This window comes from Capricornis sumatraensis, chromosome 10 (assembly GCF_032405125.1).
Source record: "Capricornis sumatraensis isolate serow.1 chromosome 10, serow.2, whole genome shotgun sequence".
In the NCBI taxonomy this organism is placed as follows: Eukaryota; Metazoa; Chordata; class Mammalia; order Artiodactyla; family Bovidae; genus Capricornis; species Capricornis sumatraensis.
This window is the reverse complement of record NC_091078.1, coordinates 26,713,707-26,738,218: the sequence shown is the minus strand read 5'-3', so window position 1 is coordinate 26,738,218 and position 24,512 is coordinate 26,713,707. Positions and strand designations below refer to the sequence as shown.

Genomic DNA, 24,512 nt, shown 5'->3' with positions numbered 1-24,512 from the left:
CTGAGTCTGCTGTCTTAGGACCTGTTTTGACAATTCATGTGAGTTTCTCTCTCTCTCTCTCTCTTTTTTTTTTCATGTTTATCAGGGTCCTCAGTAAAATAGTGTGTGTTTTTGCAGTGACTGTACTAAATTCAGGAGGGCAGGAAAGTTGAATTCCGTGTGGGAATCTGACACTGTCCATTTGGCCTTGGAGTAATTGCTTTTACCTCCTTTCTCCAATTTCCTCATCTGTGAAAAGGGAATGATACCCATCTTTTTTTTATCTTAAGTAGGGGTTGGCAAACTTTTTCTGTAAAGACCAAGTAGTAAGTATTTTGAATTAGCCTGCTATAGGGCCCCTGTCTCAACTACTCACCTCCATCCTTTAGGGCAAAGCAGCAGTAGACAGTATGGAAATGTTGTTGGATTTGGCCCATGGATTGTAGGTTTTAATTTTTATTAGTTATTATATGTAAAAGTAATTTGGAATTTCAAAGCCTCTGTCCCCATGGAGATCAGCTCATTTCAGTAGTATTTTTTTAAACAGACATGCAAACTACCTGTTTTATTCTCCCCTGCCTAGGACTTTCAGAGTAATGCAACAGAAGGCCTTTGAGGAAAGCAGATACCCCTGGCAGGAGTCCTTTGAGAATGTCGCTGTGTGCCTGCCCTTCCGTTGCCCGAGGTGTGGGGACCATACCAGATTTAGAAGCCTGTCCTCCTTGAGGGCCCATCTGGAATTTAGTCACAGCTACCAGGAGAGAACCCTCTTGACAAAATGCAGCCTCTTTCCATCCCTCAAAGACACAGACCTGGTCACTTCCTCCGAACCCCCGAAACAGGGAAGACTGCAGAGCTGTGGCAACATAGTAAAGCAGAAACCGAGCTATGTGAACTTGTATAGTATTTCGCACGAACACTCCAAGGACAGGAAGCCATTCGAGATGGTGGCAGAGAGGCCTGTGTCCTACGTGCAGACCTATACTACAGTAGACCTGCGTGCAGACTCGCCGGAGGCACCAAGGGCCAGCCCAGGCCTTCCTGCCCCAGACACCAAAGCCGCTTTCGAGGCACATGTCAGAGAAAAGTTCAGTCGGATGGTCGAGGCTGTGGACAGGACCATAGAGAAGAGGATTGATAAACTCACCAAAGAGCTGGCCCAGAAAACTGCGGAACTGTTGGAAGTTCGGGCGGCATTTGTGCAACTGACGCAGAAGAAGCAGGAAGTTCAGAGACGAGAGCGGGCGCTGAACAGACAGGTGGATGTGGCCGTGGAGATGATCGCAGCCCTGAGGCAACGCCTGACGGAATCCGAAGAGGAGCTTCTCAGGAAAGAAGAGTAAGTGGCGTTGAAAATGGATGCTAAACCCCTTGCTTTAGACACTTCCCACCCACTCCCAAGTTACACTCCAGTGTGAAGCATGGCTTGGTTTTAATTGCTTGCAGATACCTTGCTGCAGTCTCCCATTGATATAGTTGAATGTAGGAGACCCAAGACTTTTAGTACCGTTTACCGTCTCTGCTATGGTCTCCAGCTCAGCAACCTGAAAGTCGAAATATTGCATTCCTTCTCACCTTAGAAACTGTAGACACTACAAATGTCTACTACAAGTGTCCTCTGTCCATGCTGGGATCCATTCCTGGTGTGTGTGTGTGAGGGGAGTAGGGAGTGGGGGGATAGGGGTAGTAAGTTGAATGCGAAGGCAGAAAGGGAGTGCTGGGCACCCTTTCTGTCTTATTGACAACTCCGTGTAATAAAATCAAGAACATGAGATGTTGTCTTATTCAAATATAAAAATATGGTCTAAATATAAATAATTTTTGCTTCTTAGCCATTTTGTATTACTTGTCCGTGTTAATTAAATATTTGTAACTAAGAATCTATTAATAATAATTTTTACTTAAAAGAAGCAGACATTAGGAAACCCAGAGGGAGCATCTGAGATTGCCATACTTTTATGATTTAAGTTTGAGAATTTTCTTTTTGAAAAATACTAGACTAAGTCATGCCTGCTTGCAGAGTTGACACTGGTTTTTACAAATTACAGGTGATTGGAGAAGCTGTTCGTTTAAAAATTATCACACTTGGTAAAGCATTTCCTTATCAATAAGTATATGGATTCATCTCAAACTAGAAAAGTATATGTAACAATGCAGTGTTATATCCCAAATGCAGAATGTTGGATTTAATTTTAAATGGAGGCTCAGAATTCATAGAACCAAAGGAAGTAAAAATTGATTGACTGAAACAGCCTAAAAGGAAGATTTTCAAATAATTTGAGGTATGCTATACAGATTGACTTAATTTCATGCTTTCTTTGTCCTCTGGCACTCTTCTATCTGGTGTTGTCTCTTAAAATGTGGTAATTAAAGCTTCCTCCACTTGGTAAGAGGCTGAGAAACCCTATGTATTAAAGAGATCACCACTTGCTATTACTAAATGCTTACTGCCTGCCTAGAGAAAAAGCCTGCACTGCTCAGCTAGATACTTTTTTAAAATTATGTAGTGAGGACAGATTTGAATCAGCCACTGATTTACTTTACTCCTATGGAAATGATCTGCTTTGAAAAATGTTTCACTCTTGGCTCTTGGTATTTCCTGGTGGGAAGTTAGTGCCTTGACTTGCTATAGCACCAAGGGTGACTAACACTGCACCACGGAAGAAATGGCAGATGGCATTGCTTTATGTGCAGAGAGGAGCGTGGAGTTAAATTTGTGATATTTCTGTTTGGCGGAAGAGCAGTCAGTTTAAAAGGCAACCAAATTAATTGTGTGCATTTGTTTATTTATTTGTAGTATTTTATTTATTAAGTACACAAGTAATAATGGAGATGGGCTTTGGGGTGGTGGTTGCCTGGAGCGTGGGAAAACAACACAATGGTAGGGAGGAGCATATGGTTAGATCTAGGTTATTGTCGGAGAAGGCAATGGCACCCACTCCAGTACTCCTGCCTGAAAAATCCCATGGACGGAGGAGCCTGGAAGGCTGCAGTCCATGGGGTCGCTGAGGGTCGAACACGATTGAGCGACTTCACTTTCGCTTTTCACTTTCATGCATTGGAGAAGATAATGGCAACCCACTCCAGTGTTCTTGCCTGGAGAATCCCAGGGACGGGGGAGCCCGGTGGGCTGCCATCTGTGGGGTCGCACAGAGTCGGACACGACTGAAGTGACTTAGCAGCAGCAGATTATTGTCAAGGATCTAACTTTCATTTTGTGTTCGAGGGTGCTTTATTATTAAAAAATAACTGGTCAAATAGCTTAAATAAAAGCAGGCCACGCATAAATCAGCAGTGATAATATGGTATATAAGGTTAATCCAATGCTGTTACCAGAGGACCAATTAGAAAACTAAATATATTTGTAAAAATAAGATTTAACAGGGTGAAATTGTATGTGTTAAAGTCCTCCCTCCTCTTCAAGTATCTGCCCCCCCCCCCCCATTCTCTGGAGACAGCCACTGTTTAGGTCAGTGGATATCCTTCTGGACCTTTCCTATGTGCATACAGTCAAAGGTACTTTATATGCACTTACAGAGTTACTGTGTTTTCCCCAGTGGAATCATGACACATACTGTTCTGATCCGTTTGCTACTGAGGAGTACATGGGTTTTGTTCCATTTTCCTGGTATTAAAAAGTAATGTCTCAGTTAATGTCCTTGTACATATATCTTTGTTCACATTTTGGGGTGTATACCTAAGGATAAATTATGAGTTGAGTTTTAGTATGACATTTTTGGACTACCAGGGGAAAAAGAGCAGGGACAAAAACAGAACAAAAACCACTTTAAGTGAAAATTTAGTGAAACTGCCTTAAACTTTTAAACATGAGATGAACAAAGTCTTCATTTTGTTAAGCACTTGTTTGGCCTGTCCCATTAATTTCTGTATTCATGCCTCAAATAATCACTCTTTCTGTACATAAAATAGGACTGAAAGAGTGTTCTTTCCAGGAAGGACAGTGGAGCTCTTGGTCTGAGAAAGCAACTGTAGCCAGCAGCCTCAGTGGCGACAGCTAGCCCCAGCCCCACCCCAGGGTGGGGAGCAGGGCAAGCCAGCTGTCCATTTGTCATGCCAGGGTGATTGACCAGATCAGCCTGGCTCAGCCACGCTCCTTCCCCCCTCACCACTCGCTCACAGTGCTGTGCCTTCCACCAAAGGAAAGAGGTGACCTTTCAGATACGGAAGGCCCTGCTTGCCCAACAAACATATCGGGAGCTGCGCTCTCCTGTTTGTTGCTGATATTGTTTATTCACTAAGTCTCCAGCTCTTGCAACCTCATGGACTGTAGCCTGCCAGGCTCCTCTGTCCATAGGATCTCCCAGCTCAGAATACTGGAGTAGGTTGCCATGTCCTCCTTCCGGGGATCTTCCCAACCCAGGGATCGAACCCAGGTCTCCTCAGCTCTCAAGGCTCATTTGTGAGAAAAAGGAGGTTGTTACAGTCCCATTTGAAATTGACTTAACTCCAGGGACCCTTTAAGACACAGGTAGTAGATTTGGTTTAAAAAAATTAGCAGACTTCTAGTATTTTGAGATTCACATGAGGTTCTCTTGATTATGGATTTCCCCCTCAACTTTAAAATCCTTTTGGGGACTTACCTGGTCGTCCAGTGGTTAAAACACCGGACTTCTACTACACAGGGCCCAATTCCATCTCTGGTCTCTTTTTGGGAACTAAGATCTCACAAGCTGCACAGCATGGCCGAAGTAAAAAAAAAAGAAAGAAAGAAAATTCTGTTTTTCATACTGAAATAAAAGACTTAAGGGCTGATTCTGCCTTGAGGCCATCTATAGGCGGAACCAACTTGGATATAGAAGTCATCTCTATGCTGTGTAACAGAGATTGATTGAATTGGCAGTTTTGTACTTTCGTGCGAGTCTCATTGTACCTGCACAGAGAGGTATCTCTGTTTCTGGAGTGCACATCCAAGAAAGAAACTGCCCATTGTTTTCAGCCTGTGCAATTTTAAAAGTCTTACGCAAACAGGTACTGTATTTACTTGTCCCAGAATATTTAGAGCTTGTAGGTAGCACTGTCCATGCTCCGGTAAATCGACCCTGGCCAACCTTGCAGTAGGGTATCCCTTAGTTAGAAAGATAGACATGGATTGGATTGTAGCTGACTCCTGGCTGATTTGGTTACCTGGGGTTCAGAGAACATCAGTGTAATAGCAGTAACCCTAAACTTACTTGCACAGTCAGGCGCTAGCAGGGTTGGAGAGCCCTGACCGAGCACCTTTGCTGTGCCCTGCGCTGTGCTAGGGGTGTGTGTTGAGGGGGGGAGGGGCGCATAACAGTCCTTTTCCCTAAGAAGCTTCCACACTACATAGGAAGAACAAATCATATCCATGTTCAAACTCAGTGCTTAAATACAAGCCATGGTTTCAAGTTGATGAACATTAGAGAAAGGGTTTTTCCCTTGTGTTGAGGCCACACTGAAGAGTGAGGAGGAAGGGTGGGGTTTGCATTGGTAGTCGGAGGACGGTGGCACTGAAGGGCATCAGAGAGGTGACTGTTAGAGGTGGACCCCGAGGGGACTGTGTACTTTTCGTTCTGGAAAGAAACCAAGTTCATTTTACACGTCAGAAATAAAGCCTGAGACAGTAGAATGATGGGCAAAGATTTAGTAGCAAACCTGAAATGGGAACCCAAATTTCTTGTCTCTTTGCTGAGTGCCTTTTCCATTAATTTACTGTGCCTCAGCCAGACTGAAAGTGGGTTATTTGCCCAGAGCATCAAGACTTAGGTAATACCAAATCTGGCCTATTTTGGAATGGGCTTACTTCTCTCCTGTGTCGAGAGGCCTGGCATGGTGACATCACTTAGTGTCAGAAGTGTTGGGAAATGGGGAATGGCAGCATCATCAGGATAGTTATGATATGAAGCTTCTGGAACACCAGCTCAGGACTTCTAGCTTCCAACGAGGGCTGTGAACTTGGCCCTCTAGGTGTCCATGCCCAGTCAGGGTGGAGTACGTGCCTCTGCCAGCCTTGGACGGCAGTGAGGGGGACTCTGTAGTTCCATGTCGTTTCCATACTGCTCCCTTGCAAGCTGCCGTAGATATGACCTTTCCCTTCTTCCTTCATCATTTGTCCTGTTCCCAGGCTGGTGTCAGCCAGAAGACAACTCTTTATTGAGTGCCTACTGAGTGCCAGGTACTGTTCTGGGTTCTGGTCATACAGTGATAACCAAAGGAGTCCAGTTCCTGCTTCTATGACAGGAGGAGATGAGCAGGTCAGTCAGACATTAAACATCATGAGGGGTGTGTTAAAAGGGACATCCAGGGGTGGCTTGAGCTAGGACTGTCCACTTAGGTTTCTACCCAGTGCCGGCTGTAGAACGCTGCCCTTTGAAAGACAAGTTTGACTTGGTAACTTGCTTTGCACAACTGAACCCTCTTTCCCATCTTTGATCAACTACAGCAGTGAGCAGGCAATTTGGTCTCCAGACTGACCCATAGCTAGGAAGCAGGCTTAGAAACATCACGTTAGATGTAGACTGCAGTGCAACAGGGAGGTGTCTGCTCCACGTTTTAACACATTTATGTGAATGGAGTCCTCTCTGTGCAGGCTGTGCTCCGTGCAGACTTACAGACGAAGGTGGGAAACAACAGGATGTCAGACATGCCCTCTTAGATCGCTGATAAAATTTGGAGACCCCTGCCCAAATTTTCAAATTTTGTAAAAGAGATCCCACCTCTATTTCTGTAGTAGGTACCTTTGTTGTAGGTCACTTACTTGTTCTATGCCCCAATACTTGTCTGGAAAAAGAGACAAAGAAACCTCAGAATCTTTTAGTCGGTTAAAGATTTTTGACTAAAGATGGAATTATTAATAACACATTTCATGCATTCAGCAGAAATTTGTGGAGCCCCTGATGTGTCTCTCTCTCACGTCTGTCCTTCCTTCCCCTACCTCCCTCTCTGTCTGGACTGAGGGGCTTAGGATGTGGTTTTGATCTATTTAGAGCAAATAAGAATAATTTGATTTCTTCTTAAAGTTATTTTTTTTTAAGTCCTTAATTAGCATTGTATTCTCTTTGGTGTGTTCCAGGAGGTCATAAAAGAAAGATGAGGCAAAGGGCTGACCCGAGTGGAAATGTGATGGGGCTCCTGACGTGTAGCAGGTGTGGATTCCACCTTGTGGGCCCCTCCAGGGACACAGGAGCTGACCCCGAGCTCTGAGTGAGCAGCCAGGCTTCCAGCACTTGGAGGCAGTTGGCTCTAGTTTTAGGATTTGCCTCATGGGTGACACTACAGTCTGTCTGAGGTGCTCTGTGATCAATAGCTAGGCTATTTTTAACCAGGGGTATTTTTACCATTTCGTATACCTCTGAAGAGGTTCATAAATCAGTAATGCAAAATGAAATTTAAATAAGTGGGTAGAGCTTTGCCCTTGGGATGGAAGCTGTTAAAGTGTTGTTTAAGAACAGAAAAGAGGCATCGATTTTAGATCCCACCTGTATTTCTGTAGCAGGTACCTTTGTTGTAGGTCACTTACTCGTTTTATGCCCCAATACTTGCCTGGCACAAGACACAAAGAAACCTCAGAATCTTATAGTCGGTTAAAGATTTTTGACTAAAGATAGAGTTACTAATAACACATTTCACGCACTCAGCAGACGTTTGTGGAGCGGCTGATGTGTTCTGGCCTCACGTGAGGTGCTGTGGGAGTCGCAGAGAAGGAGCAGGCCAGGACCCCACAGTCCCTGGTTTTGTGGTTGATGGCATCGATGGCACAGCTTAGTCCCTGGAGTGTGCCTACCAGGCTCTGCGGGAGAACACGGCAGATCATCTAGGCGTGGGCCTGCTGGGAGCCTGAGGCTAGAAGGATCGCTAAGAGGGGCCTTGGGAAGGACCCTGGTGGAGGGAACAGCGGGTGCAGAAGGAAGCATCTGGCTTGGAGGCTGAGGGGCATGAACTAATGCTGGAGCGGAGAGGAGGTGATGTGCCTTGATGAGGCCCGAGGTGAACCGAAGGCTTACAGGATGGCCGTGAAAGCTGGAAATGGTTTGTTGACAGTAGATTACAATGGGTGATATGATCAGTGTGCCGCCCCTCATTAACAATGTACAGTTCACTGCCCGTGTAAAACGGCAGTGAACACCATGGAGCGTGAACATGCATTTCCCTCTGTCTCTACACCGGCTTCTAGGGTGTCTTGTTCACATGACAGTGTATCTTTGATTTTTCTGAAATTAACCCATCTTTAACCTACTTCTGAAGAAGTAACTGAAGGGATTCAACCTACAATAAAATGAAGTATTACCTGCTATCCTGCAAATGAATGAGTGCATGAGTGAACAAATATTTCTTTCTAAATAAAATTTTGTACTGAAGGGGCTTTTTTCCTTCATGCCTCCTTCTAGACTTTGTTTCTGAACACCTGTGCATCTCAGGATACCGATAGATTTCTAGGTCTGCAAATCATTCAGCATGATAATGAGCTTCAGGCCTCTTTCTTATACTATATACTGGTATCTTTTTCCTTTAGTATCAGATATTGCTTAGAATAAAATCATTCTCCACTGAAGCTTAAAACCTTGATTTCAATCATATTAAACCTTAAAAAAATAAATAATAAGTCAAAAATAAAAATAGGGCTGGAAGCAGCCTGCTGCTGCTGCTAAGTCACTTCAGTCGTGTCCGACCCTGTGTGACCCCACAGACAGCAGCCCACCAGGCTCCCCTGTCCCTGGGATTCTCCAGGCAAGAACACTGGAGTGGGTTGCCATTTCCTTCTCCAGTGCATGAAAGTGAAAAGTGAAAGTGAAGTTGCTCAGTTGTGTCTGACTCTTAGCGACCCCATGGACTAGAGCCCACCAGGCTTCTCCGTCCATGGGATTTTCTAGGCAGGAGTACTGGAGTGGGGTGCCATTGCCTTCTCCAGGAAGCAGCCTAGAATCAGTTAATTTTCCCAGAGCTGGTCTGCACCCACACCTGGGTTGAATTTCAGGTTTGCCCTTATCTTCTTATCTGGCCTTCCAGCTTTGCACTGTATTCTGAGTCAGTGTTGAGAACTTAAAACCACAGGTCTTTTACTCTGCTTCCTGATAGCATCATGTTGTTACTCTTTTTCTTAGTCACATTCAGCTTCCTAACTACATGTTTGTTTCTTTTAATGTCTGCTTCCCCACTATATGGGGAGTCTGCCTTACCACAGCTGGATCCAGCCTACCACCTGCTTTTGTGAAGCCCCTGTGCTAAGAATAGTTTGTTTTTTTTTTTTTTTTGAATGCTTGAAAAAAATTCAAAAGGCAAATAATAATTCATGACATTTGAAAATTATATGAAATTAAAAATTCAGTGTCCATAAATGAAGTTGTATTGTTACACAGCCTCTGTGGCTCTTTTGCGCTAGGCAGACTTGAATACTTGCAACACAGACCGTATGAATTGCAGAGGTTAAAATATTTACTTTCTTTACAGAAAAAGTTGGCTGATCCCTGGGTTAGACAGTAAGCTTCATGAGGACAGCCACTGGTTCATAAATGCCGTTGCACTAAGCCCGATACCTGGTAGCATTCAGTAAATGTTTGCTGAGTTACTGAAGAGTGGAGTAAATAAATTTAGGGATAATGGCTGCATTGTACCAGGGTTCTAGCCTGTGTTGTCCACCCTCATCTGAGTTCTGAGATTCAGGATCACTGTGTATATGGTAGGGCTTCCCAGCTGGCGCTAATAGTAAAGAACCCACCTGCCAATGCAGGAGACGTAAGAGATGCAGGTTCAGTCCCTGGATTGGGAAGGTCTGCTGGAGAAGGAAATGGCAACCCACTCCAGTACTCGTGCCTGGAGAATTCCAGTGGACATAAGAGCCTGGTGGGCTACAGTCCACAGGATCGCAAAGAGTCAGACACCAGTGAAGTGACTTGGCACGCGCTGTACATGGTATTACCAAATTCAGGCTTAAATTGAAGAAAGTAGGGAAAACCAGTAGACCATTCAGGTATGACCTAAATCAAATCCCTAACAATTATACAGTGGAACTGAGAAATAGATTTAAGGGACTAGATCTGATAGACAGAGTGCCTGATGAACTATGGACGCAGGTTTGTGACACTGTGCAGGAGACAGGGATCAAGACCATCCCCAAGAAAAAGAAATGCAAAAAGGCAAAATGGTTGTCTGAGGAGGCCTTACAAATAGCTGTGAAAAGAAGAGAAACCAAAAGCAAAGGAGAGAAAGAAAGATATACCCATCTGAATGCAGAGTTCCAAAGAACAGCAAGGAGAGATAAGAAAGCCTTCCTCAGTGATCAGTGCAAAGAAATAGAAGAAAATGATAGAATGGGAAAGACTATAGATCTCTTCAAGAAAATTAGAGACACCAAGGGAACATTTCATGCAAAGATGGGTCAATAAAGGACAGAAACGGTATGGACCCAACAGAAGCAGAGGATATTAAGAAGAGGTGGCAAGAGTACACAGAAGAACTGTACAAAAAAGATCTTCATGACCCAGATAATCACGATCATGTGATCACTCACCTAGAGCCAGACATCCTTTAATGTGAAGTCAAGTGGGCCTTACGAAGCATCACTACCAACAAAGCTAGTGGAGGTGATGAAATTCCAGTTGAGCTATTTCAGATCCTGAAAGATGATGCTGTGAAAGTGTTACACTCAATATGCCAGCAAGTTTGGAAAACTCAGCAGTGGCCACAGGACTGGAAAAGGTCAGTTTTCATTCCAATCCCAAAGAAACGCAATGCCAAAGAATGCTCAAACTACTGCACAATTGCACCCATCTCATATGCTAGTAAAATAATGTTCAAAATTCTCCAAGCCAGGCTGCAGCAATACGTGAACTGTGAACTTCCAGATGTTCAAGCTGGTTTTAGAAAAGGCAGAGGAACCAGAGATCATATTGCCAACATCCACTGGATCATCGAAAAAGCAAGAAAGTTCCAGAGAAACATCTATTTCTGCTTTACTGACTATGCCAAAGCCTTTGACTGTGTGGATCACAATAAACTGTGGAAAATTCTGGAAGAGATGTGAATACCAGACCACCTGACCTGCCTCTTGAGAAATCTGTATGCAGGTCAGGAAGCCACAGTTAGAACTGGACATGGAACAACAGACTGGTTCCAAATAGGAAAAGGAGTACATCAAAGCTGTATATTGTTACCCTGCTTATTTAATGTATATGCAGCGTACATCATGAGAAACACTGTGCTGGATGAAGCACAAGCTGGAATCAAGATTGCTGGGAGAAATATCAATAACCTCAGCTATGCAGATGACACCGCCCTTATGGCAGAAAGTGAAGAACTAAAGAGCCTCTTGATGATAGTGAAAGAGGAGAGTGAAAAAGTTGGCTTAAAGCTCAACATTCAGAAAACAAAAATCATGGCATCTGGTCCCATCATTTCATGGCAAATAGATGGAGAAACAGTGGAAACAGTGGCAGACTTTATTTTGGTGGGCTCCAAAATCACTGCAGACGGTGACTGCAGTCATGAAATAAAAAGACGCTTACTCCTTGGAAGAAAAGTTATGACCAACCTGGACAGCATATTAAAAAGCAGACACATTACTTTGCCAAGAAAGATCCATCTAGTCAAAGCAATGGTTTTTCTAGTAGTCATGTATGGATGTGAGAGTTGGACTGTAAAGAAAGCTGAGCTCCAAAGAATTTATGCTTTTGAACTGTGGTGTTGGAGAAGACTCTTGAGAGTCCCTTGGACTGCAAGGAGATCCAACCAGTTAATCCTAAAGGAAATCAATCCTGAATATTCATTGGAAGGACTGAGTTGAAGCTGAAACTCCAATACTTTGGCCACGTGATGCAAAGAGCTGACTCTTTTGAAAAGACCCTGATGCTGGGAAAGATTGAAGGCAAGAGGAGAAGGGGATGGCAGAGGATGAGATGGTTGAATGGTATCACCGACTCAATGGACGGGAGTTTGAGTAAACTCCGGGAGATGGTGATGGACAGGGAGGCCTGGCGTGCTGCAGTCCATGGGGTCGCAAAGAGTCAGATACGGCTGAGCGACTGAACTGAACTGAACTGTACATGGTATGGCAGCAGTTCTCAAACTCTTTGGCTTCACTTCCCCATACACTCTTAAAAAATCTGAGGATCCCAAGAAACTTTGCTCTGTGTAGGTTTATTCTATCAAGGGTTACTATATTAAAAATTAAAATTTAGAAAAGTAAAAAGGACAGTTATTAATTCATATAAAAATAACAATATTAAATCCATTACTTGTTTAACACAATGAAAATATTTCAAAAAACATCAATTTTCCCAAAAACAATTTAGTGAAAAGGTTTTGTTTTTGTAATTTTGAAAATACTTTTAATGTCTGGCTTAACAGGAGGCAGCTGAACTTCGTTAGTTCTGCCTTTAATCTGTTGCAAATTTGTTGTTTTGGCTGAAGTAGATGAAGGAAATCTAGTCTCACACAGATAGGTAGTAGGAAAGTGGAGAGGTACCTTAATAGTCTTTTGAGAGAATGGTGGCTATTCTGCTTTGATACTGTGCCAAAGCTTGACAATTGGTAGTTTCTCAAAGGTTAATTGCAGTGTGGAATCTGAAACCACACCAGTGAACAAACATTTCCTCCTCCCCTCCGTTGAAATCCATTGGTCTGTCTCGCCCTCGGAGTGGATATTTTACTGTTAGGAGTATAATTATTTTTAAAAGTACAAATGCAAAGTAGTTAAAGCTCTTTCTTTTTCATTCAGGAAGTTCACAAGATTCCTTGGGGAAATAAGAGGTGTTTCTGGATATTGTTAATCCAGACTGAACAGGATGTGAAAAAGGGGATGTGCAATTGTGCACACATATTATTCCACAGTTAATCACCAAGTTTTATTCCTGTTTTTATCTAATACAGATACCCAAACACAGTCTCAGTATGATGAACTTCTCCAGCCCTTTTCTCGTGTAACTTCTCTTTTAGAATTAAATCATCGTTTTTTGTTTTTTTTTTCTTAGTTGATGTGAAACATCCATAAACTGAAATTAGGTTAGTATTGACGCCAGGTTGTTTGGAAAAAAGGGTATTAACTTGTTAGCTTTAGGGCACAAGATAATTGGATGAGGGAGGTTAGAAAAAGATGCTTCTTTTTTACAACATGACATAACACTACACAATCAACTAGTGGCATTAATGTTTTAAAAAGTTTTATATGAAATAAAAAAGTTTTAGATGGAACCAGTTATAAAACATCACATGATGTAAAAATACAGCCACAATCATAAGCTTCATTGCATTCAGATTTGTCTTCTTGCTTTTGAGATGTTGATCCTGTGGGATTAAGCTGTCAAACACTGATGTCTTACATTCTAAACTGTATAGCCTGAGAGCCCAAGAATAGTAAATATGCACAGAAAAAAAAAAAAAAAACTGGAAAAAGTACACCAGAATGTTGACATTAGTGACTTCTGGGTTATGGGACTATGGGTTACATTTTGTTTCTTCTTTGTCCTTTTTAAACATTGATTATGATAAATATTTATTGAGTAGTATGTGTCGTGTATTGAATGATGGAGTTAAAGCAAATAGGTGACTGAGCTTCTGGTCAGTTGGGTCTTCCACAGATCACTTTTTATATTTCTCATAATAAATGTGAAATACTTCTGTAATGAGATAAATACAGTAAATATTTAAACCAAAATACGCTGAAAAAATACACTGGCTCTTTTTTCTACGTTTTTTGTTTTGGTGGGCAAGAGGGTTGTGGGTTTCTGGTGGTTTCTCCTTTAAGTACCAGTGTGGAGATGCTTCAAGAGTCAGTTATCCTGAATATCACTCTCTATCTAGAGGGCTCTTTATTACAGGCTTGATTCCACATAAATTGAAGCCTCGATTTTGGAAAGAGGAAGGAGTAGCCATTTCCTGGGCTTTGTTTTTGGTGGTGCTTTTGAGCCGTATGAGGATGTTCCATCCAAAGTTTCTCTCCTATATAACTAAGGACCATCACAGGGCTGCATGTGACACCTGAATGGACCCTCCCTGTTTTGCTGCTGGTTAGGGTTTTGTGACTCACCTAGGAGGCAGAGCAAAGGCAAATGACAGCAGAACTTGACAATTGGCATCTCTCTGTGGCTCGAACAGCTTGGAAAGTGTACATCTTCTATTCAGGGCTCATAGGGAAACATCTGGAAATAAAATTGGAACTTAACTACAAAAGAGAACTTTCCAAAAGGACTCTTACTTCTTATATGTGAATACTTCTTAGCTACTGAAAGATAATGGAATTCTTATGGGCTCTGAGTTTACATTTGATCTGGATAGGAAACTAGAACAAGTTTGATGAGCAGTTTTTGGAGTGAATCATTGTTAGAACCAGTCTCTCTTCTGTTTGTATAAATATATAATTCTGAAAGTTTTGCAGAGATGCTTGACTCTGTAGGAAGTGTCAGAAACTTTTCAGTACAGCAAAATATGATGTAATGTATTTGTGAGAGAAAAATCATTACTAATTGTAAAAGTGGCCTCCTGACTAGTTGTGCAGCATAAAGGAGTTGGAAGTCACCACCAATTATTTGGCAAAGACCTGTGAAACTATGACTTCCTGAGCTGAACATCCATGAAGTTTTACTCTCAAGAAATTGTGGAGCTTAGCGGAAAATAAAAATCAAGTAGAGGCTGAGAAGATTCAGAGAAGGAATAGAATTTAATTGACTAGAACAAATGCCTGAGGTTAGATTTTTAAAAAATAGGATTTGTTAATCTAAAATGGAAAAGGTTTAGGGGACAATGATCAGATTCTTTAGAATCTTGGTTCTGCATGAGTAGAACATGGTCAGAAAAATGAGGGCCCACTCCTTGAAGGTTGAGAGTTCAAAGACACATAAATATTGTATCCAACAGATAGTGAAATTATTGAATTCATTTGCTCCAGTGGGTGTGACAAAACATACAAAGAGGATGGCCAAAAAGATCTTCATGATTTCTTATTGGGTGAAGCAAATCAAATGAGAAATTGTGATACTATATACCTACTGGTAGTGCTGATTAGTGTGTGTGTGTATTTGTAGAGATGTTTGTGAGGACAATTACCAAATGTAAATAGTGATGGTCTTGGGATAATGGGATTTTAGGTGATATTTTCATTATATATTTAATGTATTTGAATTTTTAATAAACAACTTATTTAGTTGTAACTCAGGGAAGTATTATTTCCATACTTGCATTAGAAATAAGATATAAAATAGTAATATAGTTATTAAAATTTTTCTGGATTTGTGAATCACAATGAATTATGTAGATGAAGGTATTTTGCTCAACTTTTTAGGGAGAGGCAGCCTGTACATTGCTTCTCCTATGTCAGCTATAATAGCTTCCACAACATACCTTGGATCTACCTCAAGATGGCAGTTCTTGGACTGTTTCATTCTTAGCTCAAAATATACTATTGGACATACACTATTCTATATGCTCTGGTGCTCAGTGTGGCATCTTGCTTCCATACTTCCCTACCTGTAGTCTTTTCTTCCCTCATAGCCAGACTTTTAAAATATAGGACAGAACTTTTCTCAGAAGCGGCCAGTGGTTTCCCATCTCATAATAAAATCTGGAGTCCTCATGCTGACCTGGGAGACCCTACCTGGTCCTGGCCTCAGCTGTCCCCCGCTTCCCTGCTCTGCTCTGTACCTGAGACCATTCTGCATCTTCCCAGCGAGGACCTGGCTTACTCTTCCCAGCTGTCTTCATGGCTGTGCTTGCTTCCTGGTGTCCATTCAAATGCTGCCCCATCCAAAAGGTGGATGTCTTTGCTGTCTACAGTATCACTTATTCCCTTCCTTCCTCGGTCACTCTCTGTCCCTTGCACCCAGTTTCCATTTCCTCCTTAGCACTCGTCACCTACTGACACATATGTTTATTTTATAGTGACTGTCTTCCACTAAAATGTAACCTCTCAATGCAATCACTAACATGGAATTTCATGTCTTTCATCATGGCTGTGGCCATACCACGTAGGGCAGTGCCTGACACAGAGTAGGCTCTCGGTAAATATTCATTGAATGAATGAATTCCTATCTCAGTCCCCCATTTTGTGTTCTGACATTTTTGCCTTGCAGAGAGGTGGTTACGTTCAACCATTTCCTGGAAACAGCAGCTGAGAAGGAGGTTCAAGGAAAAGCTCGGCTCCAGGACTTCATAGAGAATCTGCTGCACCGGGTCGAGCTAGCGGAAAAGCAGCTGGAGTACTATCACAGCCAGCAGGGGGCCGGCCTCTGCGGGGACTCCCGTGAGCACGCGGTGAGTCCTGCAGGCCGGTGTGAGGGTTGTGATGCGTCAAGTGGGGTCAAGGGCCGAAGAAAAGCGTGCTGGGGGATGTCTTGCAGGAATTTTCTAGGCATCATTTGAAAGCATTGCCCCAGCCACACCTGTGTTGCGGAAGTGATACAGGTGAGTCTAGGACACCTGGGAGTAAGTGAGACCCTGGATGCGCAGTCTCCAGGTCTTCACCTCCAGCTCCACATCAAGCTGAGGTGGTAGAAATACTTTTATGTTGCAGCTTAACAGTTTGAAGTATCCAAAGAAATCATTTGTCCCAATTATGTGTCAGGTGGATAGGAAGCTATTAATATTATCCTGTTTTTGAGCTCGTCAAGGAATCGTCTGAAAACCTTCATGCTTCATAGTTAGCGAAAGATTTAATCACTTTTTCCCCCCTTAATAGGAAGGAAAACACTTGTTGGAAGTCTCTGTAGGTGAAACATTCTTTAAGTAGATTTTCAAAAAGATTAAGCAAAATTCCCAAATGGTATTCTATAATAGGATTTTGCATACAATTTTACATATGGTAGCAGGGACTTAAGAAACCCCCAGAGCCCAAATGAGAACCCTGAGTATAGATGAAGGCCCACCTGTCATAAGTGGCTTGATCAAGGTTGCCTGGTCTCTTTGGAGGGTTGGTGGGAGGTGGGTGGTTTTCAAATAAGCACACTTCAGATGAGGGATGTGGGTGGTCACATTCACCGTCTATACAGTTTCCTTGATGGTATAAACAACAAAGCCAAAGAATGGATTTTTGAAAACCTAAAGTGGTTTATTTATAACATTTTCATTATCAATTGAATTTTATTTACGCTTACCATCTTCTCACAAGATTTAAAAATGATTCTTTTACTAACCCCGAAATGAGGAAAAGAAAAATAGGAAACATTTATGCTAACCAAAAGATTAGTAAGGTTGCTGTTGGTTGATTGAGAAATTTAGGCTGAGCAGTCTGGAAGCCAAGATTTAACAGGAAACATGATTAAATAAACAAGGAGTGAAATGAAAGGAAGACCAGAGGGAGAGACACAGATAGCTGGAAAGTACAGAGACAAGGAGGAAGGGAAGAAATGAAGACTTACACAGCGCTTACTGTAGTAACATTCACTCAGCCTTACAGCTGTGCAGTTGTGCAAACAACTGTGCAAGCAGTCAAGAACAAAGTTGACTGGAAGGAAGTCAGTGTGTTATGCCTGTGAGCTTTCGGTAACTGTCATCAAAGCAGTTTTAGCTACCTGATGTATTTGTTATTTTCTGGGCAGGTGTCTGTGGTCTCCTGAGAAGGAAGCTTTATCCCCCTCCTTGGTTCCCTAGTCACCTCCTTGGGAAACTACGAGAGTCCAGTCATAGACAGAGGGACACTCTGAGCTCTTCCCTGCCTCCTCCTTCCACTTTGCCCTCTCTCAGGAGGAGGGTGTGGCATGAGATCATGGAGACCAGATGGGAGGTGAGCTTGCCTGGCTTCCAGATCATTCCCACCCTGCTTCTGACTGGGGGAGACAGTTGGTCTTCCTGGGCTCATCATTCTCCCATAAAATGAAGCAGTTGGACTAGACGCTCTATAAGGGCCCTAAACTTCTCAGAGTCTCTGACCATCACCTGACTTTGGTGGTTAGGAGTTCTAAAATTAAAATGTAGCCATAATATTTCCAGTACCTAGGCTTATAAGTAATGCAGAGCTACGAAATGTATAAATTTTTATTGTACAAAACTAAGAAGTTCTTACAGAAAGAGAAAATAATAGAAGGCAAGGAGAGAGAAAGGAAGCCCATGAGTTCTTGCCTTTATTTGTATCTCTGTGTTCACTTCCTCTGCTCACTTTACTTTTCCAGCTTGGAAACTGAACACCTTTTAAAAGACATAGCCAGTCATTAGTTCTTACCTGCTGTATCATATAATCAAAAGTCAAACAGCATCCCAGCTCTTGTAGTCAAATGTATAGATATAAAGTTATATGTGTGTGTAGGTACACATAATGTATATATGCACACATGTACACATAAATATATGTATACATGTACGTGCAAATATGGTAGGACATGTAATAGTAAATTTTTATGTTTTTGTTCTTTACGTCCCAAACATGACACCGTCTGCCTTTTTCAGATTTAATCCACATAGGAAAGAACTTAATTCAAATCAAATAAAATACAGTTGAGATTGAGTGGGAATTTAGAAATGAGAGCTGTGTGTAAGTAGGGCATGATCAGGCTGGAGTGAGGTAAGCTGACTTTTGGAGGGAGGACACATCACCCTGAGAGGTGTCAAGGATGAGATGCTTGATTTCTGAAAGAATGGGCAGATGTGGTTTTCCCTGTTTTCACGTATAGTCCTCTCAGCTCTACTTTGGGCCATAATGTGCCATGTTATGAGACAGTCTACGAATCCTAAAATAATTTTTCCTTTTAACTTAGTCTATTTTACATAATAAAATACATTTACCATGTCTTTGATGTAATTTAACTACTCTATCTGGCCATGGAAGAACTTGGAAGCTTTTAGCAGGATAAGCTATGGGTCATATCTGTAGTAACCTGTTTGGTCCAGCTTAGAGAAGGTGCAGGCCTCTGGAGCCTCAGCTCTGCCTGGGAGAGCATCTTGCCTGGGTGCACCCCAGGATGGAGCAGAACTTTCAACTCCTGGCACTTAAACTCCCTCCTTTAGAACCATGGAAAATGCCATCCCCAGCCTGGCTGGCTCTCCCCATTTCCACCAACGCTGCTCTGCAGAAACAACACGGCAAACATCTCCCTTCTTCCCTGCCTCCCTCCCTCCCTCCCTCCCTCTCTCCTCTTCCCTCTTTTTCTCGTTACCCCTCCAGAGAGTAATGACATCTTTAGATTGATGTGTACCTCGATTCTTTCTAGCTTTAAGATTCTTTTGTGCGCTAGAAAAATTTCCTTCCCCCTCGCAATTAGCACCTTTTCTGAAATAATGTTTCAGCATTAATCCCCTTGAGCATTTATGTTCTTTTTCACCTCGCTGATTTCTAAAAATGCAATGTGCTTACTCAGATAATTTGTCTGTATGCTCTGAAACATGCTGTCGAATTAGACACAAAGTGACCTAATATACCATCTGCCAGAATTACTCACAGACCTGCTCAAATAGAAGGTCATGAAATAGCTTGGATAATCTTATTTTAAGCATTGTATTTATTTCCTGCAGGTTGCTAAATTAGTGCTAGCAGTAATTCATTTACCTTATTTATTGGGGACACAGCGCTTACTGGGTGCTGATGAAACTGCTGTGAATGAGATCGATGAGGTCCCTGGTCTCAGGGAGGAGGGACATTCAATAAGCAAACACATAAGGAAGATAATTCCGTATAGTGAATAACTATTATGAAGAAAAAAGTAAGATGACATGTTTGAGATGGTCACTTTAGCTTTAGGAAAAAGCTTTCGAGAAAAGCCCCGCTGAGAAGGCAGCATTTGCATGGGGACCTGAATGGCAAAGAGGCAGTTCTGGAAAATTTGGAAGTGGAACATTCTAGGCAGAGAAATAGGAAGTGCAGCTGCCTCAGGAGGGAATAAGCTTGGCACATTTGAGTGGCAGGAGGTAAGTTGGAAAGGCGGGAGGGGTCCAGATCAAGCAGGAGCTTCTTGGTCATGTAAGGAGTGTGGATCTGTTCCATCACACATAGGGAAAACCACTGGAAGGTCAATGGCACCCCACTCCAGTACTCTTGCCTGGAAAATCCCGTGGACAGAGGAGCCTGGTAGGCTGCAGTCCATGGGGTCGCTAAGAGTTGGACACGACTGAGCAATTTCACTTTCACTTTTCACTTTAATGCATTGGAGAAGGAAAAGGCAACCCATTCCAGTGTTCTTGCCTGGAGAATCCCAGGGACGGGGGAGCCTGGTGGGCTGCCATCTATGGGGTCGCACAGAGGCGGACACGACTGAAGTGACTTAGCAGCAGATTTATGTTTTAGCCAAATCACTCTGCTTCTCTGGGGGAACTGATGGAGGGATGCAAGAATAAGAGATGGGTTATGTTGTGGCCGGTGAGAGGGGACAGCAGCTCAGATAGAGCCAAAGTAGAAATAAAAAGCATAGGGTATGTTTTTGGAGGAGAATTGACAGGACCAGTTGGCCTGGATGAAGGATTAGATTTAGCTGGTGAGGGAAACTGAGGAGTCAACAACAGATTCATGGTTTTGGCCTAAAAAGTTGGGTATATACAGAGAGCAAAATTGGAGGAGGGCTAGGTTTCCAGTTTCCCAAAACCTGTTATAACCTGAGACACCATGTTTGTGCTTTAGAAGTACTTAGATTGGCTCTCAGTACAAGGTTATTTATATTTTTTTCAACCAGAAATATTGACCAGGGCCTCTCTTGATACCCATCGTCACACCCTTCTCTCCCTAAATAAAAAGACAGAGTAGTTGGACCAGGAAAAAATGGAGGTAGGTGGATTGACTGAGTGGGAAGAGCATTTCCATCTGCCTACAGCTGTGGATCCAGAAGGAACACTGGCCTCTTATGTTCACAGGGAGGAGAGCAGAGGAAGTTCTTTGGTGCCTGTTATCACAGGCACCACCTCCACCCACAAACCTCATAATCCGTCAGATCGCTGTTGGCCTTTTCCCCAGTAAGGGAACATGTGTATGTGTGTACATGCGGGCGTGCATGCACACGCGTGCACACACACACACACACACTTTTGAATAAAATTCCAAAGGGAATTATGTACCCATATGCAGCAAATCATCACATTATATGTTTACATACACACATAAAGTTGAAAACATTTTGTTATATCTCAATAATGACTTTTTTAAGTAGGAAAGTATTTAAAGGAAGAAAAACCCTGTACATTTTTACAGTTTATAGATACACTGAAATCCATTCAAGGAGCCCAGCTGATTGGAGCAGGGGGCATGGGCAGACTGGAGGAAAGAGAGTAGAAATGCTGATGTCTCCAGGGTTCCCAGAAACTGCCAGTCAGGTGTTTGCTGGAGCCATCTGTTCCCCCTTCTTTGTATATTACAAGACCTCAGGACCCTCATGCAAGGAAGGTGCCTTTTTCTGTTTACATTTACTAATCCCATGCCAAACCCAGCCAGCGTGGACAGGGTTGGCAATAATGTAACATTCAATTGTGTCCCAAGGCAGAAGGCAGGAATTCCATCTCACCCTCTTGGGCACCAAGAAGTCTGTTTAAGAAACCTTTCTGATTTGCCGCTATCTACGGCTTAAGCTGCATACAGAAAACTTGGAGGAAGATCCTGCTGTGTCAGGCTTGGTTTTTTGGGTGACTTGAGTATAGCGGGGGTAGATGTTGGCCATACTGGGCCAAGATGGCCCTTTCTCCACATTCTCTTTGTCACCCTCTTCTGTCAATCTGCCTGTTAATGTGACAGCACTTCTTTTAGTTGAAGGCTGCATGCGGGAGGTTGGGAACTGAAGCTTGGGAATACACTGAAAATACACTTGCCTATAAAGTGTTTGGTGACATCTGGAACACAAAATGATAATTATTAATTTATTCTGCAAATGGTATTCTGAGCCCAGCCACAAAAGTGCATGCAGATATCTCATTGAGAGTGGAAAATTATCTCAATGATAGATGGCCCAGGACAGTTGTGGAGTTGGGTTTCCGTGTGCTCTCATTTTAGAAATGATGTATTTTAGGCAATAAATATTTTGTGCCAGTTTTCCCTTTAGTTGATACACTGTGACCAGTCATAGCTGTGTAAATTAGCTGCAAATACAGCCTGAATCAATCAAGAAATAATGGCACATCATTCCAGTTTTTAAAAACATGTTTCTTCAAATGTTGTTCTCTTGAGGGGCTGTTTAACTTTTTGAAATTTTTGAGATCTGCTGATACTGGCTTCTTGGAATTCTGAGAACAGGGAGCCACAGAGGCTTCCTGAGTAAGCAGAGCTGAGCACGAACTGTTCTTGTTCACTGCAGTGATGGATGGTGCCATGGGCTGTGCTCCTGATAACAGTCACTGGCTTCCTTAATGGGAATACAGTTTCTTAAAAACATAAGGAGGATTTTTATGAAACCAAACCCAACCTTTAAGTGAAAGTAATATTTTGTCTTATTTGTTTTCCTTCAGCTTACAGATATCTCCTCAAATAGGAAGCCCAAATGCCTGTATGTATGTCTTTTTACACTTAGACCATTTGATCAATGCCTTCCTGTTGCGCTTCTTATGGTATCTATAATGCAAATGTATTTGATAGCGTCAGGTGAAAATTTACCTGCTTATTTGCCTTTCTAAAAATGTGGATGTGACTTTTATGCTAATGGCCTATGAGTATACGGCAGTATGATAGTACTACAGGAGCCTTTTTAAAGTGTTGTGTGATAGAACTTTCTCGTATTGTGCTATCGTGTAGTCATAGTGCTATTAATGTAGTTTGCACACTGATATATATATATATTTTATACATAAATTTATACTGTGAATCATATACTTTATGATAGCTGTACTACAGATTTGTGTGACTCACCTAGAAGTCACTTAAATAGTCAAAAGGTATAGGGTCTGGTCTCATCTTCTCCATAGACCCACTGTGTGTTACCCTCAATAGTCATTTAGGTTTTCTGTGCCTCAGGTTCTATCACTGGCAAATAAGACTAGTAATATCTCCCTGGGAATTTAGTATCATGAGATCATTTTCATGAAGGCCATCGTGTCAATGTGGAAGGAAAAGAATCAGTGTACAATATATTACTTGTTTTACTGGTAGCGTTATTGCCACCTTAGCACGTAGAAGTGATTGTGCCATGAGTAGTTTTTATTCTTTTAAGGACTTAAATCTTTCTGCTTATCTACCTCCTCCCACAACCATCTGTAGAAGCCGAGGGCACCTGCATTCTGTGTGTAACCACCCTGATCTCAAGACCCATTTCCATCCAAAGGGAAGGATGAAAAAAGCCAAGGATGACAGAGCCAGCATGCAGCCTGCTAAGGCCCTGCATGAGCAGTCCGAGTCGCCGAGGGAACTCTGCAGACCAGCAAAGAAAGGGGAGCCTCTGGGGTTTGGCCGGAAAGGCAACATCAGACCCAAAATGGCCAAGAAAAAGCCGACAGCCATTGTGAACATCATCTAAAAGGGTGGGTGGTTCTGGACCACATCACTGGGCTTTGGGAAATATGTCCTAGGGGGCATCAGTAGTGTCCTTTTGGACACACTGCCTCATAAAACATATTTCATGTCAATGTGGGCATTGACCTGGATTAACCAGAATTTAACAAATGGGAATCTTGGTGAACCAGGCTTTTTTACAAGTCCCTTTTGGAAGCAGGAGACAGATTACAGAATTGTTTTTAAAATAATGAAATCAGTCTTATTCCAAAGTTTTAGTAAAATGAAGCTAGCTCCAGCTCTTAAAATAATTGGCCCAGTAAAGTTCTATGAAATAAAAATATTTTTGTTTTTAACCTCACTGTCAATTAATTTGGGAGCCTCCAAAATAAAGCTTCTTGTTTCCCTGGAAATTCTGGTTAATCGAGATTCCAGTGTTTGGGTTGCTTCAAGAACTCATTCCGTTAGACTTCAGTTGTCATCTCGACAGACTGTTTTCCAGTTTGTTCGATTCAGGTTTTTTGTTTCCCTGGATTTTCCTTATTTTGGTGCCTCTCTGCTTTCTTCCTTGGCTGAGTATTCTGCACTCTAAGACTGTGCTGTCAGCCTCTATCTTAATAGCTGCTTCTACTGCTGAGGTTGGGGAGGACAGTAAAGCCCTTATGCTCAGCACCTATCGGCAGTTCAGGGTCAGAAAGGTTGGAAACCCGTGGACTACACATTTAGTGCATTGCGAGCCATCCAGGAGACCACAGATGTTACTCAGCTCTTTCCTAAGACCTGCTCCCCCGGGGTGGTGGAGGGAGGGGTGGTTTGTTAGCGGCCTCTCTGTCAGCTATAGGCATGACTTTCTCCTTGCTGGCCTGACTTTTCCATCTCTTGCTGCTTCTGTGCCCTTTTATGACTAAAATACACTTTCTTACCTTTCAGCCGAGTATCTGATGTATTTGTTGTATATGGCTTTCTAAAGTGATTTCTGAAATAAACAATGCATGTGGGATCCAGAATCTGAAATCATCTCTCTGCCTCCCTAAAATGGCCTTTGTTTCCATAAAGAACCATCTGTCATGAACCTCCTGCTTTATAGTTTCCTTCAAGAATAAATTTCTGTGTTAGTTTTTAAAATTTAGCAATATCATCAGGTCTCCTGCAGAGTTTATAAGTGCTGACATTCCTTTGGAAACAAGAACAGTTATGTCCACAACTACATACATATATATATATATATATATATAACAAA

At 42.4% G+C, this 24,512-nt stretch overlaps 1 protein-coding gene across 1 annotated transcript; it reads left to right on the top strand.

Annotated features, from left to right (window-relative positions):
- Positions 1–575: 575 nt before the first annotated feature.
- Positions 576–23,297, top strand: ZNF365 (zinc finger protein 365). Its single transcript, XM_068983208.1, has 4 exons — positions 576–1,318; positions 16,020–16,200; positions 22,297–22,334; positions 23,042–23,297. Exons 1-4 carry the CDS (start codon positions 576–578, stop codon positions 23,295–23,297), a joined length of 1,218 nt encoding a protein of 405 aa, XP_068839309.1.
- The last annotated feature ends 1,215 nt before the right edge of the window (positions 23,298–24,512 follow it).

What these genes read in the sequence shown, in the direction of transcription:
- ZNF365 (XM_068983208.1), top strand. Translation starts at nt 576, where the DNA reads ATGCAACAGAAGGCCTTTGAGGAAAGCAGATACCCCTGGCAGGAGTCC. An exon ending in GGGACTCCCGTGAGCACGCG is followed by an intron (nt 16,201 to 22,296) that starts GTGAGTCCTGCA and finishes GTTTTCCTTCAG; the next exon opens with CTTACAGATATCTCCTCAAA. An exon ending in AATAGGAAGCCCAAATGCCT is followed by an intron (nt 22,335 to 23,041) that starts GTATGTATGTCT and finishes AACCATCTGTAG; the next exon opens with AAGCCGAGGGCACCTGCATT.